This window comes from Marmota marmota, unplaced genomic scaffold (assembly GCF_001458135.2).
Source record: "Marmota marmota marmota unplaced genomic scaffold, marMar, whole genome shotgun sequence".
Taxonomy (NCBI): domain Eukaryota; kingdom Metazoa; phylum Chordata; class Mammalia; order Rodentia; family Sciuridae; genus Marmota; species Marmota marmota.
Genome location: NW_026000229.1, coordinates 7,322,908 through 7,344,140, shown reverse-complemented (window position 1 = coordinate 7,344,140; position 21,233 = coordinate 7,322,908). Strand labels below are relative to the sequence as shown.

General features: G+C 37.7%; 1 protein-coding gene and 1 pseudogene across 1 annotated transcript in view; one reads left to right on the top strand and one right to left on the bottom strand.

The window, feature by feature from the left end:
* Ptpn9 (protein tyrosine phosphatase non-receptor type 9) overlaps positions 1-21,233 on the bottom strand; it is a 49,993-nt gene that overhangs the window by 7,438 nt on the left and 21,322 nt on the right. Inside the window, exons 7-8 of the mRNA XM_015480050.2 lie at positions 13,518-13,611; positions 4,649-4,715 (exon numbers count right to left, since the gene is read on the bottom strand). Coding sequence (XP_015335536.2) covers positions 4,649-4,715; positions 13,518-13,611 — 161 coding nt within the window. The remainder of the gene's footprint in view (positions 1-4,648; positions 4,716-13,517; positions 13,612-21,233) is intronic.
* On the top strand, positions 4,979-5,654 carry LOC107137541 (annotated as a pseudogene).

Genomic DNA, 21,233 nt, shown 5'->3' with positions numbered 1-21,233 from the left:
AAAAAAAAAAAAAAAAAAAAAAAGAAAGAAAGGAAAAAAAGACATGGCTCAGTGGTTAAACACCCTGGGTTCAATCCCCAGTATCAAAAAAAAAAAAAAGTGTATTTTTTTTGCCACAAACAGGTGTTTATGATACCACTAGATTGGAAAAAAAAATTACATGAAAAACTGAGCTGATGTGTAGAAAAAGCCAATTCTATCAAATATTATCTATATGTATGCATTGGAAAAGATATAGATAGGAGGAGGTGTTGCAAAATGCTAACAGTATCTCTGAATCTTGGGGTTGTAAGTGATTTTTATTGTAGATTCCTAAGTGTTCTACAGTGGATATTCATTACCCTTGTATGCATATCAAGAAGATAATAAGAAACCAGATGCTTTAGCCATGCCTGTAATCCCAGCTACTCAGGAAACTGAGGCAGGAGGATCACAAGTTCAAAGCCAGCTGGGCAACTTAGTGAGACACTGTCTCAAAATAAAATAAAAAGTGTTGGGGGTTAGCTCAGTGATAAAGCACTTGACTAGCAAACGTAAGGCCCTGAATAAAAAGAAGAAAATGAGAGCACCTTTTTCACATTTCTGACTTCCAACCTCATCCACATCCCTTCCTATGTCACATAGCTTTGCTGTTGTTGGTATAGCTGCAGTACTAGGGATGAAACCCAGGACCTCACATATATTAGGCAAGTGCTCTATCACTAAGCTGCATCCCCCTCTCCTACACTTTATTTTCCAGTCAAATCATTGGCAGAACTGAGGTTAGAGCAGCCAGAGCACCTGGAAAACCAGACACCACACTCAGTGGGTATAAAGGGTCATAACTTCCTCGAAGGTATGAGAGAGATTTAAGAGGACAAAGTTATGCCAGGCATTGTGGCACAGACCTGTAATCCCAGCAGCTCAGGAGGCTGAGGCAGGAGGATTTCAAGTTCAAAGCTAGCCTCAGCAAAAGTGAGGTGCTAAGCAACTCAATGAGACCCTATCTCTAAATAAAATACAAAATAGGGCTGGGGATGTGGCTCAGTAGTTAAGTTCCCCTGAGTTCAATTGCTGGTACCCCACCCCTACCAAAAAAAAAAAAAAAAAAAGAGGACAAAGTTATACTTCCCAGGTTAGACCCTCTCCCACTTTTGTTGGAGCTGGGGACTCAACTCAGGGCCTATACATACTAAGCACATGCTCTACCTCTAGGGTATATCCCTCCCCTGGTCTTTAGGTTAGGCCCTTTAATAGTGGACTTCTCTGAATAAATAAAGTTAGTGGTTTATACCAACATAGGTGAAACAATTCATTGAGTTTGTTTGCAAGGAGGCCTGAACCAAACAAGCAGACAGGGATTCAAGTCCTGGTTCTGCCACTTACTAACTATATGATCCAAGGTCACCTAACTTTTTGGGCTTCAGTATGCTTGTGTATAAATTTTTTTAAAAAATAAGTCTTCCTTGCAGAGTTTCTTTAATGATTAGATAGAGAGCATGAACATGATATAACAGGTGTTCTCAACAGATGTTATTATTAGTAGGAATATTATTATATTCTTTTTATATAATAATCACACTACTAAATATAATAGCCAAAAAGGTTAGCCACACAATCAAACTAACCCTCTCAACATTCCAGGACCCATCTTCTGTCCTCATAGAATGCTGAAGCCTTCTAAAAGTGATCATTGCTTGACTCAAAAATATCAACTCTTTTTCTGTCCCCAAGTTATGCAGGGGTAAGAGGCTCCAGTATATTCAAACGTGCATTCACCTGTAACCTACTGGCATGGCCAAGAAAGGTACTGCTGCTGGAGGTGGAATGGGTGTTAATACTGTTTTATAAGAGGCACTGAAGACTGATCCTCATCCATGGTGGCCTTGTATGTGGAATTAGTAAGCCAAAAGCCTTGGACAAGAGCCAAGCCCATGTTTATGTGCTTTCATCCAATTATGGTGAGCATATGTATGTCAAGTTGGTAGAGACCTGAACATTGAGTCAACCTAATTAAGGTTGATGACAAAAAGGACTGAAGTCTGGGTGCAGTGGTGCATGCCTATAATCCCAGTGGCTCAGGAGGATGAGGCAGGAAGTATCTTGAGTTCAAAGCCAGCCTCAGCAACTTAGCAAAGCCCTAAGCAACTCAATGAGATCCTGTCTCTAAATAATTCAAAAAAGAGTTAAGGATGTAGCTCTGTGGTAGAACACCCCTGGGTCCAATCTCCAGTACTGGGGGGTGGGGAGGAATTCCCACACACCTAGAGGAGTACTTTCTCCTGCACAGGACCTTCTGAGTCAGTTTAAAGGATTCAACCCTTAGGTAATTAGCAAATTTAGGCACACCCCTCCTTCTAAACCTAGAGAAAGGAACATTCTGAGGTCCCCCAAAGCCAACCCTAAGGCTCAATATGCCCATCCACACCAAGGAAATCCTAAGTAAAGCCTCTATCTACTCTCAGGCAGACCACAGGTCTTTTCTGATAGTTCTCAATTTTTAAGGTTCCAAAAGAACTCCTTTTGGGAACAGTCATCCTTTAAAAAAAAAAAAAAAAAATCTGAAATTGTGACCATCAGATCAATTAACAACATTCTAAGAATCCAAAGGCCTTTATCCCTTTTTTTCCCCTCCAATTTTCATTTTGAAAAATTTCAAACCTACAGAAAATAGTACAATGCACCCATATATTCTTTAGCTAGAAAACTATCATTTTGCAAGACCTGCTTCTCTGTGCACACAGACACCCCTATTTTTCTTTTCTCTGAACTATTTATAAGTTGCAGACTAAGCTGGGGGTAGTGGTGCATGGCTATACTCTAAGCTACCCAAGAGGCTGAGGAGAGAGGAACACTTGAGCCCATGACTTGGAGGGCAGCTTGGGCAACATAGATAGATTCATTCTCAAAAAAATTAAGTGGCTGACTATACTTTTTTTTTTTCTTCAGGACTGAGGATTGAACCCAGGATCTCACACATCCTAGGCAAATGCTCTACCACTGAGCTACATCCCCAGCTCTTTTTATTTCTGATTTTGAGACAGAGTCTCACTAAGTTGCCCAGGGCTTCTCACTTGCAATCCTCCTACCTTAGCCTCCCAAGTAACTGGGATTGTAAGTATATGCCACCATGCCTGGCTCAAGTTGCAGACTATACTTAATATTTCACTGTGCTTTTACAGTTTTAAAAGGTTAGAGTTCATCTTAAATGTTTTTTCTCATAATAAAAAATAAATAAATTTAAAACTTCCAGACATTAGACATTTCACTCCTAAATACTTGAGTACATATTAGAACAAAGGCATCCCCCTTGTAGAAAAGTAGCACTATCACACTGACCCAATTAAATAAACACTGATACAACGTTAGCTGAAATAAAGACTGTCTTAGGAGTTTGTCCTTAATACTTTTTTCTGCCTATTGAAGATCCAATACCAAATCATACATTGACTTTGATTACTTTATTAGTCTCCTTTAATCTAAAGGAGTTCTCTGTCCTTTTTTTTTTAAATGGTATTAACTTCAAAGGTCTGAGTCAGTTTTCATATATTATGTTCCATAATCTGGATCTGTCTGTTTTCTCATGATTAGATTCAGGTCCCCTATCTCCATCTCCCATGCTGGAGAATGATGGAACCCAGAGCCTAATGCATGCTCTGCCACTGAGCCACACCTGTAATCCCAGACTGACAACATAGGTGATATGCATTTCTCATTGCATCACGTCAGGAGGCATATACAATCCCTGTGTTAAATATTAATTTTATTGGAGATACTCAGTTTGATCACTTGGTTGAGTTATCTGCTAGATTTTCTTTCTTTCTTTTCTTTTTTTTTTTTTAGTGCTAGGGATTGAACTCCATACCTCACACGCACATTCTACTATCACTAAATTACATCCCTAGACTCCTCCTATCTTCTTTTTGCCTTTTTTCTTTTGTGGTACTGGGGATTGAACTTTTGCACAAGCACTCTACCACTGGGCTACACCACCATTCCTTTTTATTTTGAGGCAAAGTCTTCCTAAGTTACCCAGGCTAGCATTGAACTTTGATTTTCCTGCCTCAGCCTCCTTGAGAGGTTGGTATTATGGGTGTGCACCACTGCACCTGGCTTCCTCCAGCCTTCTTTGAATGTGATATGGTATTGTTAAGATAGGCAAAGGCCAAGACAGGAGTACCGGACCCGTAGAAGCATATATCAAAACTCCATCTGAAATCCTCTTAGCCTCCTATTACTTGACTGTCAGACTTAACATAGACTATCCCATCAGAACATTTGCTTGAATGTTGTATGATGGTTCAGGGACCAACCAGCAAAGTTCTTGTAGGACACAAACACTCATTCCTAAATTGAACTCTGCAAGCACCACTGACTTTCCTGGGCTCTTTCTGAACATGAAGAACATGCCTTACTCCCTTGGATTGGCTGTTAAGGCACAATCTAAAAACTTGCAGGGGGGGAGTAGTATTGTGGGTTTAAATCTGTAGTTAACCTCTGTGCATTGAGTTTCCAGGCATACCTAGTGCAAACATCCTGTATCTCTCATCTGCCTTCCTCAACCACCACCAACCTTTATATCAACTTAAGTTATATTTAAAAATTATGGCATCATCTGACACAAGGAATCACAGATAGATGGCACAAGCATGGGGCTGGACCAGCTTACCTTGTGTACCAATGTAAGCATTCTTCTGCTTGTAACCATCCATGAAACTGGCATTGATGTAATCTGTCTAATGATAAAAAAGGAGACATTACTGCAGGTACATGGAATATAGCATTTGAATTAGAAAATAATGTGCAGGGAAAGTATAACCCCCCCAAAATGAGGAATTAAAGAGTTGATTCATATTAAAAATGGTGCTAAGACAATTGAAGGATGTATACATGCAGAAAATGAAGATGACCCCTTCAAACCATACACAAAAATTAACTTAGAATGGATCAAAGACCTAATCCAAGAGATTAAATCTATAAAACTTTTGGAAGGAAATGTATGAGTAAGTCTTTGTGATCTTGGGCCAGACAAAGGCTTCTTAGATATGACACCAAAGTCACAAGCAAAAGGAAAGAGACAAACCTGACTATATTAAGAATCAAAAATTTTTAGCCAGGCGCAGTGGCACATGCTTGTAATCCCAGAAACTCAGGAGGCTGAGGCAGGAGGATCAAAAATTCAAGGTCAACTTCAACAACTTAGCAAGACCCTGTCTCAGAGTAAAAAAATAAAAAAAAGCTGGGGATGTGGCTCAGTGGTAGAGTGGCTTAGGTGCGACCCCCTGTACCACAGGGAGAAAAAAATTAAAAACGTTTGTGCTTCACTCTTTGGTCTCAGCAGCAGAAACAAGATAACAAAAAGGAACATCATCATCTGGAAAACACTGTAATAAGATGTACACATTGTGCTGCCTTTATGGCTCTAAGCCCTACCATCTTTAGAAGTCAACCTGTGGCAAATGTGGCTATCCTGACAAGCACTGGATAACTGGAGTGCCAAGGCCAAAAGACTGAATAACACTGGGTCTGGTCAAATGAGGCACCTGAAAGTTGTATACTGCAGATTTGGGCATGGATGCTGTGACGGAATGACTCCTAAACCAAAGATGCATCTGTTGCAGCATCCAGTTCATCTTGAGAGTTTCAATGATTAGCCCACCCAATAAATGTGCTGGTTAAAAAAAAAAACAACAACTTTTGTGCTTCAAGGCAGGAGGATCCAAGCTCAAGGCCAGACTGATCAACTCAGTGAGACACCATCTCAAGAAAAAAAATTTTTTTTTTTAAAAAGCTAGGGATGTAGCTTCATGGTAGAGTGCTAACTTAGACAAGTGAGACCCTGGGTTAATCCTCAATGCTCCCCCTCCAAAAAAGTTAAAAAATCATCAATACATGGAATGCACATTTGACAAGAGAATTATATCTTGTATCTAGAATACATATAGAACCATACAATTCAAATAATAAAAAGACAACCTATTTTAAAGCTGAAGAAGAGATAGGCATTTTTCCAAAGAAAATATACAGATAGCCAATAGCACATGAAAAGATGCTCAACATTATTAGTCATCACAGAAATGGACAAAACTACCATAAGATACCACTTCACACCCAGTTGGATGGCTACAGATTAAAAAAGATAAATGAGAAGTGTTGGTAAGGATTTAAAGAAAGTTGGGCATGGTGGCACACTCCATTAATACCAGAAATTCAGGAGACTAAGGCAGAAGGATCAACAAATTCGAAGCCAGTTTAAGCAACTTAGCAAGACCCTCAGCAACTCAGTGAGACCCTGTCTCAAAAATAAAAAGGAATCCTCTGACCCAGGTTGGAGTTTTGCTAAACCCATAACATACTGAGTAGCTCACTAATTTTAACTACATTAGTTAAGTGACCTCATTTTTTATAAAGAGCACATTATATTGTACCAAGCACTATCAAGACATGACATGCTAACATAGATGTAATTATCATGAAAGTGTAAGATGTGTGATATTTCTTTTAATAAGTTTATTTTGTTTCTGTCCGAAAAAATAAAATAAAATAAAATAAAAATGACTGAGGATGTACTCAGCTACTCAGTGATAAAGCACACTTGACTGAATCCTCAGTACAAAAAGAAAAAAAAAACAGAGGCTGGGGATATAGCTCAGTTGGTAGAGTGCTTGCCTTGCATGCATAAGGCCCTGGGTTTAATGCCCAGAACTACAAAAAAAAAAAAAGAAAGAAAGAAAAACAAAGAAAAAGGATGTGGAGAAATTGGAACCTCTATACACACTAGTGGTAACATAAAATAAAAATGGTCAGTTCCTCCAAAGATTAAACAGAATTGCCACATGACCCAAGCAATTTCACTTCTAAGGAAAATGACTACATCCACACAAAAATGTGTACATAAATATTCATGGTGGCATTATCTATAATAGCCAAGTTATTTCTTTTAGGAAGTAACTTGGTCTTTCCCTATCTATCTATCTATCTATCTAACTATATATGATATATGAGGACAAAGTATAATATGTCCATACAATGGAATATTATTTGGCAATAACAAGGAGTAAAGTGCTGATATATGGGTATAACACGGATGAACTATGAAAATACTTCATGCAAAGTGAAAAAAGCCAGACACAAATGGTCACATACTATATGATTTTATTTATATGAAATACTTTGAACGAAAAAGATTACCTATCTCTATAATTAAACAAAATTAGGGGCTGGTGGTATAGTTCAATGGTACAGTGCTTGCCTAGCATGCAATAAGGCCCTGGGTTCAATCCACAGCACTTCATAAAAGAAAAAGAGAAAGAAAAGAAGAAGCTGGGCACAGTGAGTCAGGCCTGTAACCATCTGCTTGGGAGGCTGCTTGCAGGAAGATCTCAAGTTCAAGGCCAGCCTAGGCAATTTAGCAAGACCATACCTCAAAATAAAAAGAAATTTAAAACTCTCTCTCTCTTTTTTTTTTTTGAGGTAGTAGGGCATAGAATCCAGGGGGCCTCTACAACTCAGCTATAGCCCCAGCCCGTTTTTAAATTTTGAGAAGGGCCTTGCAAAGTTGCTTAGGGCCTCACTAAATTGCTGAGGCTGGCCTCAAACTTTCAATCCTCCTGTCTCACCCTCCTAAGTAGATGGGATTACAGGCATGCATCAATGTCCCAGCTTATAGTTAAATTTTATAAAGGAAGAGAAATATATTTCTGTGATAGAGCACTTGCCTAGTATGCATAAAGCCTTGAGTTCAATGCCCAGAACCACATTAAAATTGTTTTTGTTTTTAAATTTTTTTTAGTTAGTGGGAAAAGGGCAATGACTGCCAAGGGTACGGGGTTTCTTTTAGGAATGATAAAAATGTTCTGAAGTTGATTGTAGTGATGGTTGCACAACTCTGTGAATATATTAAACTGACATAAGCTACAAATGGATGGACCCGTAGTATGTGAATTATATCTAAATCTATTATTTACCAAACAACAGAGTCCACTGGGGCTTGCAGCACTATAGCATAGAACCAAACCCAAGGCAAGTCAACAACCTAGGTAGGAACATCCCATCCATCCCACCACACACAAAGGCCAAGGACTGAAAAAGGAAGAAAACTATATCTCATATCTGAGATTATCAAGAGGATGGGCCAATAACCAGACTCCATTACTGCCTGAGCAGAGCAACTTCTAGCCAAATTCAAAGGAGTCTCTCTACATAACCCACTTGAATCAAAGTGTGAAATATGATATATCAAGAAATTTGTAATGTTTTGAACAACCAACAATAAAAAATTTAAAAAAAAAAAAGGAGTCTCTCTAAATAGCTCCTGACTCGCTCTCTTCCAGGGTCTTTTTCCAGTTCCCAACATCTTCAGTCTTATTTACTTCAACATATTTTATTTATTTATTTTTTCTTTTGCCATACTAGGAATCAAAACCAAGACCCAGTGAATGCTAGGCAAGCCCTATGCCACCAAGCTATATCCCTAGACCTTTTTATTTTGATTTTGAGATATGGTCTCACTAAGTTACCCAGGTTGGCCTTGAACTTGCAATCTTTCTCTTGCCTCAGCCTCCTGAGTAACTGAGATAACAGGCATTCACCTCATACCTGGTTGCAATATCATTTTATATTAAATTTACAAGATCTATGCCAACTGCCTTTAATCCAGGCTAATAAAAAAAAAAAAAAGAAAGACTGATACATCTATCCTTTCAAGTCATACTATAACTAGTTGACAGTTGGATGGATAGACAAAAGAGTTGAGAGTTTAGGAAAATAAAAGAAAAAAAGTTTCAGCTAGACACAGTGGCACAAGCCTGTAATCCTTGTTACTAGGGAGGCTGAGGCAGGAGGATCACAAGCCTGAGGTCAGCTTCAGCAACTGAGTGAGACCCTTTCTCACAAAATAAAAACTAAAAAAGGGCTGGAAGTGTAGCTCAGTGGTAAACTGGCTCTGGGTTAAATCCCTAGTACCTAACCCCTCAAAAAAAAAAGAAGTAGGGAATGTAGTTCAGTGATACACCAGCCCTGGGGTCAATCCTCAGCATCACCAAAAAGAAAAAAGTTGCAATAGCAAACCAGGGAAAACCCATACATGCACTATTCCATTCTACAGAAGTCAGTGATTCCTCTTTTAATCTATTACCATTACTCTACTGGGTCCTATCACATGGAAAGGAATCTGAAGTGTCAGCACTCCATGGCTACATCTCCACCTCATGTTCAAACTCATGAAATTTGGATATGTGTCCATTAGCCAAACAGTCTATCAACTTTTCACTCTCCTATTTATTTAGTTAGGGGTTTTCTGTTCTTTCCCCCTCCTAAGGAGTTAGTACCCACATTACTAGTATTCTAGCCTGACATAGACAACTCCACTGAGCTAACAGACTACCTGCAGGAGATCAGCAAGCTAAAAGCCTTACTCACTCCCAACCAGGCTTCTCAGTTAAGGTAGACCTACAGTTAGCAAAAACCTACTCGACCTCTTCTCAGCCCGGTACATTCAAGTGGTATACCTTTGAGGATCCAAGGAAAGAGACAGAAAAGTACATAAGATTTTCCTGATATAGGAATCAACATTACTACATACCTAAGTAATAAATAAGCAGTTATGCCAGGATCTGTCTTGATATTTTGAAGAAATATATTACCTCTAAAGGAGACCTATTATTTCTTTATTTTTTATTTTTGGTACTAGAAATGAACCCAGGGAGCTTTACCACTGAGCTACATCCCCAGCGCTTTTTTTTTTTTTTTGAGACGGGGTCTCAATAAATTGCTGAGGGTGGACTTGAACTTGGAATCTTACTGTCTCAGCCTCCCAGGTCAATGGGATTACAGGTGTGTGCTAATGCATCCAACTCCTATTATTTCTTTATAACTAAGGATATTAGCTTTTAACATCTTTGTCTCTGAGATCACTTGTCTCCGGGAATATTGGCAAATTCAGAAGAAGCATCAGATGTTACAACTAAAAATGATGTCAGAGACAAAGCATAGGACTGGGAGCAAACTAAAATAGGAGGATGAGCCAAACCAAACACAACACATAGTTAAGTTTATATGGATTGAATGCTTGTGTCCACTTCCAAAATTCATGTTTTAATCCTAACAGCCAATGTGATGGCATTAGGGGTCAGAACCTTTATGAGTTTTGTGAGGTAATTATATCAGGAGGACCACCAAAGTAGAACCCTCAGTACTTTTTTTTTTGGTACCAGGGATTGAAACCAGGGGTAATTAACAACTGACCCACATCTCTAGACCTGTTTTATATTTTTATATTTAGAGACAGGGTCTCTCCAAGTTGCTTAGGGCCTAAATTGCTGAGGCTGGCTTTTAACTCGCAATTCTCCTGCCTTAGCATCCCAAGCTGCTGGGATTATAGGGGTGTGCCACCCTGGCACTTAGTACTCTTATAAAAGAAAAGAGTTGTCCAGGGTGGTGGCACACACCTGCATTCCCAACAACTTGGGAAGTTTAGGCACGAGGATAGTAAGTTCAAGATCAGTCTCAGCAACTTAGTGAGATCCTATCTTAAAACAAAAAGGGTTGTGGGAGGGGAGGGTATAGCTCAGTGGTAGAGGGCCTTTTGGTTCAATCCCCAGTCCCCAAAACAAATAGATAAATAAAATAAAAAAGAAAAGCTCCAGGACAGGGATTGTGGCTCAGTGGTAGAGTGCAAGCCTAGCATGCGCGGGGCCCTGCATTCAATCCTCAGCACCACATAAAAATAAAAATGAGTGGAATAAAGGTATTGTGTCCAACTACAACTAAAAAAATAAATATTAAAAAGAAAGAAAGAAAGAAAAGCTCCAAGTAAGTATGTAAGGCAATGCAAATATTAACTAGCTTGATTTAGCCATTTGACAATGTATACTAATTATTGTTTTTGTATACATATTTCAAAATATTGTGTTGTACATTATAAATATACAGATTTTGTTATTGAAAATAAATGTCAAGAAACAAAATAAGAATAATCCTGAAAGTAGAAAATCCATGAGTATACAATATCCCTGAAACTAAATAAAGAAATAATGTCCAAAAAGCTAAAGACAAACAAACAAAAAACCTGATGTCTCATTTACTGCACAAATAAAGCCACTGCCGATGTTTTCAGTAGTAAGACTAAAAGTCAGGCAATGATTTTCAGATTAATTATAGAATGAACTAGGATAGTTTCCAGGTTTTCACTTATTCACATACTTCCTGTCTAATAAGTGCAGTTAAGCACTGTTCTACAAACTGGAGACAGCGCTCAACAAAACAGATAAAGATATCTGACTCCATAGCCCCAAGTTAACCATTCTACTTCATTCCTTCAGAGCATGTACTATGACTATGAGGATCTCAGCATACTGATTAATTTACCCTCAGGTAGCCAGATACACTAAGCAATACTTCACAGGAGAAAATTGCAAGACTCCTGGGCAGGGCTGTGAGTTCAGTTCATGTGCCTGAAAGAGTACGGTCAAGAGAGATTGAAACTATGACCCTAGGGTCCTGAATCACATATCATACATGCTCAAATACAAAGCACTGATTTTTCCAATATTTAGCCCCCAGAGTTGGACATAGTGGCACAAACCCATAATCACAGAAACTCAAGAGATTAAGGCAGGAGAATTCCAAGTTTGAGACCAGTCTTGGCAATTTAGCAAAACAAAGCCGTGAACTTGTGATTCTCCTGCCTCACCCTCTTATGTTGCTGAAATTACAAGTGCACACCATTGCCCTTGGTTATAAGAAGTCTTTAAATATATGTAATGCTGAAGAGATTCTATTTAAATAACTTTCTTTTGAAACAGCAATTGCAGTCAATTTTTTTTCTCCCCCACCAATACTGGAGATTGAATGGGGATGGGAGGTGGGTTCTCTACCACTGAGCTACATCCCCAGCCAATTTTAGTTTTATTTAGAAACAGGGTCTTGCTAAGTTGCCCAGGATGACCTTCAACTTGCAATTCTTTTACTTCTTTTACCTCAGCTTCCTGAGTCCCTGGAATCACAAGTGTGCACCACTGCACCTAGCTCAATGCTATTTTTTTGATAAGGGTCACCAGAAAAAACTTGGTATATCAGAAAGAAAAAATATATACATATATAATACCTAGTTAGTTGTTAATCTAAAATTCTAAGGTTAGATGTTACTTAAAAAAGGAATAAGTAGCTGGGTATGGTGACACATGCCTCTAATTCCAGCGACTCAGGAGACTGAGGCAGAAAGAGCTGGGGATGTGACTCGGTGTTTAAGCATTCTTGGGTTCAATCCTCGTATCAACAACAACAACAACAAAAAAAAGAATAAGAAGAGCTGGAGTTGTGACTTAGTATAGTGCTTGCCTGGCATATGTGAGGCACTGGGTTCGATTCTCAGCACTACATATAAATAAATTAAATAAAGGTTCATCGGCAACTAAATATATATTATATAAAAAAAGAAATAAGTAAATGATTATAATATATAGAATGTATGAGATGAATTAAAATTAAAAACTATCCTAATATTATCCTAGTAGATTATTCTGGTTCAGAATAAACTTGCCAATGACAATATCATGCACTTAAAAGGAAATAAAGTTGATGTATTCTGCAAAACCATGTGAGACTAATTTTAAAAATGGCTCAAATACAAGTAAAGACAAAGGTGCATGTGGGGGCTGAGGCTGTAGCTCAGTGGCAGAGCACTTTCCTAGCATGCATGCAGCACTGGATTCTATCCTTAGCACCTCATAAAAATAAACAAATAAAATAAAGGCATATTGTCTATCTACAATTACAAAAAAAAAATTTTTTTTAAAGGTGCATGTAAAAGGTGAGGGTGAGGGCTGGGGATGTGGCTCAAGCAGTGACGTGCTCGCCTGGCATGCGCGGGGCGCTGGGTTCGATCCTCAGCACCACATAAAAATAAAATAAAGATGTTGTGTCCACCGAAAACTGAAAAATAAATATTAAAAAAATTCTCTCTCTCTTCTATCTTTAAAAAAAAAAAAAAAGGTGAGGGTGAGTAAAATGTTTACTACATATCTCAATATTTTACATATGAGGTTTTTATTAATATGTACAAATATGAACAAATTAATACATAAGTAATAGTCATCTGGCCATTTCATCTCTATCTCTAGACATTTATGTATACAGTAGTTATCCACAACTTTTTTCAGATATAGATGGGAAAATTCATCACATATAATCAAAGTTGCCCTGTATTGCTACACATATATTCATCAAATTGGAACTATATAGCCATGCCTTTACAACTAAGAAGTAAAAGGAGAAATAATTTAACAATAAAAGAAACTACAATAAACCAGATCTTGTATAACATTCACATAAATAATTTAATTTACTTCCCACTCAGTACTATGAAATGGGCATTTAGGCACTTGTCTATTATAACAGATTACTATGTAGCAAAATCAGAACTTGAACCTTATCTACCTTCAGTATCCATTTTCATTCTACTAAAATATTAATGTTTCACTTTGGGTGAGGTTTAATTTCCCCCAGTTATCCAAAAGAGATGGCATTTATCTGCATACCTGAGTGTGGCCACTTCGTTTTGTTAGTTTCACTCTAGTTTGGTCGAGACAGGGTACATCTCCGTAGCGGTTCTTTTCTAAGTTTCCTGGAGACCTGAAGGAAATGAAATAGACAAGCTAGAATAAAGAAAAAATAGGGGTAGTATGTAAATATGTTTAAAGTCGGCAATGCAAAGCTGAGTGTCAATTACCACTGGTGTTCAGCTTTTCATTCTCGAGTCTATATAGTTCAATGTCATTTAATCGGGTTTTTGTTTCTTTGGGGGAGATTTTGGGGTGTTGGCAATTGAACCCAGGGATGCATGCAGGCTGGGCATGTTATCTACCAATGACCTACACCCTCAAGTATTCATTTAGCATTTTAAAGTATATATATTACTTATAGAAATAAAGATCTTTCCTTTCAAAAGAAAAGGGGAGTCCCACATGGACTACAACAGAAAGTGGTACTGGTAAGTGGAATACTGCTATCACAAACACTTAAAAATGTGAAAGCAGCTTTAGAACTGAATAACAGGCAAAGTTTGGAAGAATCTGGAAATCTGGAAGTATAAGCTAGAAAAAGCCTAAACTGCCAAATACGAAGTATGAAGGGTGATTCTAGTGAGGGTTCAGAAGAAGAGGCCTTGCAGAAAGCCTCAATCATTCTTGGAGATTACCTAAGAGATTGTGATAAGAATCTTAGTAGAAATATGTACTGTAAAGGCAATTCTGATGATGTCTCAGACAGAAATGAGGAATATGTAATAAAGAGGAAGAAGGGGTAGAGAGAAAAAATAAGATACAGCACACATAAAAAAAATCTAACTGCAGACAAAAATTTCTACTACTCATTTCTCAAAAGATGTTCAAAATTAATTTGCTGAATCCCAGTTTGCCCTGGTGGACTGATAACCCATACTGACTCTATTCTATCCAGCAGCTTTACTAGAATGAGATAAAGGAACTATTCAGTACAAAACCAACCAGCAGTGAAAACATCAAACAGATTTCAACCTGTTTTGGCAGAAAAAGCAGATGGGAAGATGTTAATTGGCTTGGCCAAATTCAGGAAGCTGGGATCTACACAGAGACAAAATGATACCCTCAAGTCTCTCACCCTGGAAGGCAAAATCTAAAATCTAAAAACAGCAATAAATGAAAATCCAAATGGCATACAATCAGAACCCCTGCCCAATTCTCCCTGTTGTATCCTACAGTAATATCCAAGCTTGGATCCCCACCAGGCAAGACACTGGAGATTGGAGAACTCTCCCCTGACCCTTTCAGTATTGGGGATTGAACCCAGGGGCACTCTATAACTGAACTACATTCCTAGCCTTTTTCCTTTTTATTTTATTTTATTTTATTTATTTTTTAGAGAGAGGGAGAGAGAGAGAACTTTAACATTTATTTTTCAGTTATTGGCGGACACAACATCTTTGTTTGTACATGGTGCTGAGGATCGATCTCGGGCCGGGCCGCATGCCTGCCAGGCGAGCACGCTACCGCTTGAGCTACATCCCCAGCCCCTATTTTATTTTATTTATTTATTTAGAGACATAGTCACTCTTATTTGCCCAAGCAGAAGAACTTTTTTTTTGTACCAGGGATTGAATCCAGGCAGGGGTGCTTAAGCACTAAGCCACATCCCCAGCATATCATTAAGTTGCTTAGGGGCCTCACTAAGTTGGTGAGGCTGGCTTCCAATTTGAGATTCTCCTGCCTCAGTTTCTGAAGTTGCTGGGATTAAGGCGTGTAAAATTGGACCCAGCAGAACTCTGATTGGGATGAGTAAATAGCCACTAGCAAGAAAACTCAATTGGAGTACACTAAAAATAAACTGATCATTTTAATTTGAAGTTCACCCATACAAACAGAACTTCTACTAAGCAACTTAAGGATCCCAGTACTAAGTGTGAACTAACAGCCTTGGATCTCAAGATTATGAAGAAATCCCCTAAACAAAGGGAACTAGTTTAAATATACATGGGAGAAAAAGGACAAAATAGTTTTTCAATAAGAGAAAAAGACTGGGCTGGGGATGTGGCTCAAGCGGTAGCACGCTCTCCTGGCATGTGTGCGGCCCGGGTTCGATCCTCAGCACCACATACAAACAAAGATGTTGTGTCTGCCAAGAACTAAAAAAGAAATAAATATTAAAAAAAAAAAAAAAAAAAGAGAAAAAGACTGCTAAAAGGCTATAAATAATATCCTGCAAGAGAAAAAAGATAATATCATTGTACAGAAAACAAGTAGAGGATGCTTTGAAAAAGGAAAAATCAGTGAAAAGCTCTTGCAAATTAAAAATTGTATGCAGGGTTGTGATGTTTAGCTCAGTAGTGGAGCACCTGCTTTGCATGTGAGGCATGTTTCAATCCCACCACAGCAAAATTAAAAAAAGGAAAAAAGATAGCCAAAATAGGAACTTTAATAGGTAAGAGATCAGGAAATTACCAAGAACACGAAACAAATGAAAAAATATAAGAATTTTTAAGGGGCGGAGGTTATGGCTCAGTGGTAGAGCGCTTGCCTAGCATGTGTGAAGCACTGGGTTTGATTCTCAGCACCGCATAAAAATAAATAAAGGTCCATCAACAACTAATAAAATATTTTTTAAAAAAAGAAAAAAATTAAGAAAATAAAAAAAATCATTCTAGGGCAGAAATCAGCAAACTATGGTCAGGACAACTGCTTTTGTTAATAAAGTTTTTTTGAAAATGGCAAAGCCAACCTGTTTATATGTTAATACCCACAGTGATGAGTACTTGCAACAAAGATCCACAATGTAAAATAACTACTATCTTGCCCTTTACAAAAAGAAAAATATCAATTCTTACTTTTAGGAGTTCCAATCAGACTAATAGGAATATGAGATAAAGACAGGGAGAAAACAAACATGTCAGGAAGGAAGCATGAAAAAACAATTTTTTAAAAAGTTCTAAGGCTGCAGATGTAACACAGCCATAGTAGAGTGCTTGCCTAGCATGCACCAGGACTTCAGTTCAATCCCTGGTACTAAAAAAGAAAAAATAAATAAATAAATGTCTTATATGGGGCTGCAGCTTCAGTGGTACAGTTTCCCTAGAATGCACAAGGCCCTGGGTGAGATCCCTAGCACAAACAAAACAAAACATTCCAAGTTCAAAGGCTTTAAGATCAAAAGACTTATCAAGCACCCAGTATAATGAATGAAACAAAAGGATTAAACCAAGACATAGCATGATGAGATTTTTAAACATTAAAGGAGGTTAACTACAAATGAAAAGATTAAGAAGGAACAGAAACAACAGACTACTAGTACCATTGCCAGCAATTAGAAAGGTATTGCCAGCTGAGCGTGATGGTGCAGCTGTGTAATCCCAGCTGCTTGGGAGGCTGAGGCAGGAGAATTCCAAGTTCTAAGCCAACTTCAGCAACTCAGTGAGTCCCTGAGCAATTTATCGAGGCCCTAAGCAACTTAGTGAGACCCTGTCTCTAAAAACACAAAAAGGGCTGGGGATGTGGGTCAGTGGTTAAGCTGAGTTTAATCCCTGGTAAATAAAAATAAAAAAGAAAGAAGACAGGATAGGAAAGATGGTGGAATGAGATGGACATCATTACCCTAGATACATAGATAGATTGCATGAATTGTGCATCTCTAAACCGTGTAAAACCAGAAAATTAAAATTTGCGCTCCATTTGTGAACGATGAATTGAAATGCATTCTACTGTCATGTACAACTAAGTAGAACAAATAAAAAAATTAACAAAGAAAGAAAGAAAGAAGGAAGGAAGTTATGGCTACAAAAATTCTAAGGTAAAATTATTTCTAACCAAGAATTCTGTACTTTGCCAAACGCAATATAAGTGAGGAAATAGGATTAACAAAATAAAGAGCAAAAATTACAGGATGAAAAACAAAGACCAGGCCTAAAGTATAACCAACAATTAGTTTAGGTTGGAGCAAAAGAACAAAAAATTCTGAAAGTGAGGTCTCCAGGTATAAAAATGGAATCACGGTTGTGGCTGTGCCACAACTACCACGTGTGAGGCACTGGATTCAATTTTCAGAACCGCATATAAGCAAATAAAAGTCCATCAACAACTTTAAAAAAATTTTTTAAAAAAATGAAATCAAATGACTATCTATTTGATTACTTGGGAAACAATAATGACAGGGTAAAATAAATCAGATTAAGCATACAGAAAAATAATCAGGATAGGTACAGAAAAAACTAAAAGACAGTTTAAAAATTAGATAACTCCAGAAAAAACAAAAAATGGATTTAGTTAATTATTTAATGTTTATTCATTTTATAGTAGCACACTTACCTCTGCAGTTTAAAAAAATCAGTCATAAAAATGTAAACAGTGACTACTGATTCAATTAAAATTTATGAAATATATTGGAAAATAGCCAAGAAAGAAATGGTGACATGGTATAAGAATCAAATGCTCACCTATAACAAAAACCAATAAAGAGAATCATAATCATTTTAATTTAGAAACAATACCAGGAGAAACAGTTGTTAAAAACTGAAAATAAGCTGGGCATGATAGCACATGCCTGTACTCCCGGCTACTTGGGAGGCTGAGGCAGGACAATGGCTTGAAACTACAAGTTAGAAACCGGCCAGGCAGGTATAGTGACATCCAGTCTTAAGAGGAAAAAAAGAAGCTGAAAACGGACGGTTATCAACAGTAGAATTGAGAGTAAAGCAAAAGATTGCTTATTTTGCTTCTGCTTTTTTCGCCCCTTGGTATTACTTGGTTTTTGAAAAAAAAAAAAAATACTGCTTATTGATTGAAATGAAAAATTTACAAAGGTCACCCACATAAAATAATATTCCATATTATTCTAAGGGTATGTGTACAAAATTAAATGGAAAGAAATATATCATATTTGTACCAGTAGCTGCATGTGGGAAGTGCAAAGAACTGAGGGTGATGATTGGAAGAGATTTCAGATTCATAATGAATTCTTCCTTTTATATAATTAAAAAAAAAAAGATGTGAAGTAGCCAGATGTGGTGCACATGCCTGTAATTCTAGCAACTTGGGAGGCTGAGGCAGGAGGATTGCAAGTTGAAGGCCAGCCTCAGCAACTCAGTAAGGCCCTCAGCAATTTAGTGAGACTCTGTCTCAAAATAAAAAAGACTTACATAATCATGACAAAAAAGATTAATAATCGTGTCAATGTGTCGTCAGTTCAGGTGATATGCATGGAGTTTGTTAGGTCATTCTCTGTAGTTTTCTATATCTTAAAAATTTCCCCTTGTGCCTACCTGATTTTTTTCCCTCCAGTACCAGAGATTAAATCTACGGACTTGCACATGCTAGGTATGCACTCTACCACTGAACTACACCCCCAGATTTTTTTTCTTAATTTTTATTTTGATAGAAGTCTGGGCAACTGCTCAGTTGCCCAAACTAACCTCAAATTTGGGATCCTACTGCCTCAGCTGCCTAATTAGCTGGGATTACACGTGTGGACCACCACATCTGGCCCTAGCCAATTTTTTAAAATCAAAAAGTTGCAAAGACAATTCAATGGGAAGGATTTCCTTGTCAACACAGGGACCTGCAACAAATTAGATGTCCAATAACAAAATAAATGAATATCAAACTAAATCTTACAATTTATACAAAAATTCAACCTGGCTGAGTAATGTGTCACACGCTTATAATCCCAGCTCTCATGAAGCTGAGCCAAAAAGGATAACATATTTGGGGTTAGCCTTGGCCACTTAGAAAGACCTTGTCTTAAATAAAAAATAAAAAGGAATGGATGTTTTTTTAAAAAAGATTCAACACCATTAGCTATTAGGGAAATTCAAATTAAATAATTCTGGTAGATTACACATCTACCAAAACAGCTAAAATAAAAAATAGTGACACCACTAAATGCTGGTAAGGAAGTGAAGAAACTTGATTACTCATACATTGCTGGTGGGAATACAGTATAGACACTCTGGAAAACAGGCAGTTTCTCATAAAAGCTAAACACAGAATTACCATATGACCTAGCAATTGAATTCCTGGACACTTATGCCAGAAGTAGAAACATGTTCACACAAAATCTAGAAACAAATGTTTGTAACAGCTTTACTTGCAATAGCCAAAATAATCCAGATGTCCTTCAACAGGTGAGGGTTAAACAAACTGGTATATCCACAGCACAGAATACTGCTCAGCAATAAAAAGAATGAACAATTCAGATGAATCTTCACAGAATTACACCTAGTAAAAAAGCCATCTCATCATCATATGGTATGATCCTGTTTATGCAACATTTGTGTTGAGGCTTCCTCACCTTGTTCCAGAGGTTTCTGCAATTTTTCACTGCTGATAGGTAACTGTATTAGAAGAGCAGGTTTGGGTGTCTGTTTGGCCATCTGCCAATCAGAGAATATGTCATAGTCTGATGAGAACACTTTACAGTCTTGCCTCTTTATTGAAAGATGGAGCCCTATTTCAGTTCTAGAACTCAGAATCTTCAGCAACTCCAACTCTGTCTTATACCAAGTCCTTATAGATCTACTACCCCAAAAGACTATGTCTCCCTTGGAATTCTGGATTATGAAGTAAATATCAGAATATTCACTATTGCCAAGTACTCCTCCCTTCGGCAAGGTACTGCCTTCTTCAAGACTATGGGCGGGGGGAGTTGGTTGGGAAAGAAATTGAATGTAAACAGAAATGTAAACAGTGATTTGCACTCGTAGGGAGAAAACAAAAAGAATACTCTCCCCTCGTGACATATACTCTGCTTCCCTTTTTCTACATTTACTTTATTTTTTTTTATTGGATGTTCAAAACATTACAAAGCTCTTGACATATCATATTTCATACATTTGATTCAAGTGGGTTATGAACTCCCATTTTTACCCCGTATACAGATTACAGAATCACATCGGTTACACATCCACGTTTTTACATATTGCCATACTAGTGACTGTTGTATTCTGCTATCTTTCCTATCCTCTACTATCCCCCCCTCTTGATAATTAGTTGTAGANTCCCCTCCCCTCCCATCTTCTCTCTCTACCCCATCTACTGTAATTCATTTCTCTCCCTTGATTTTTTTTCCCTTTCCCCTCACATCCTCTTATATGTAATTCTGTATAACAATGAGGGTCTCCTTCCATTTCCATGCAATTTCCCTTCTCTCTCCCTTTCCCTCCCACCTCTCATCCCTATTTAATGTTAATCTTTTTCTTATGCTCTTCCTCCCTGCTCTGTTTTTAGTTGCTCTCCTTATATCAAAGACGACATTTGGCATTTGTTTTTTAGGGATTGGCTAGCTTCACTTAGCATAATCTGCTCTAATGCCATCCATTTCCCTGCAAATTCCATGATTTTGTCATTTTTTAGTGCTGAGTAATACTCCATTGTGTATAAATGCCACATTTTTTAAATCTATTCACCTATTGAAGGGCATCTAAGTTGGTTCCACAGTCTAGCTATTGTGAATTGTGCTGCTATGAACATCAATGTAGCAGTATCCCTATAGTACGCTCTCTACATTTACTTCTCTACATTTACATTCTTTTTTCTTTTTCTTTCCTTTTCCTTTTTTTTTTTTTTTTTTTTGCGGGGAGGGAGGTAGGGGAGTGCTGGAGTTCGAACCCAGGGCCTTATGCTTACTAGGCAAGCACTTTACCACTGAGCTATACCCGCCCACACACCCCTCCTTTCATTCTTGTTCTGCTTATTGGCTTCTCAATTGCCAATTCTCTCTTATTGCCCTCATCA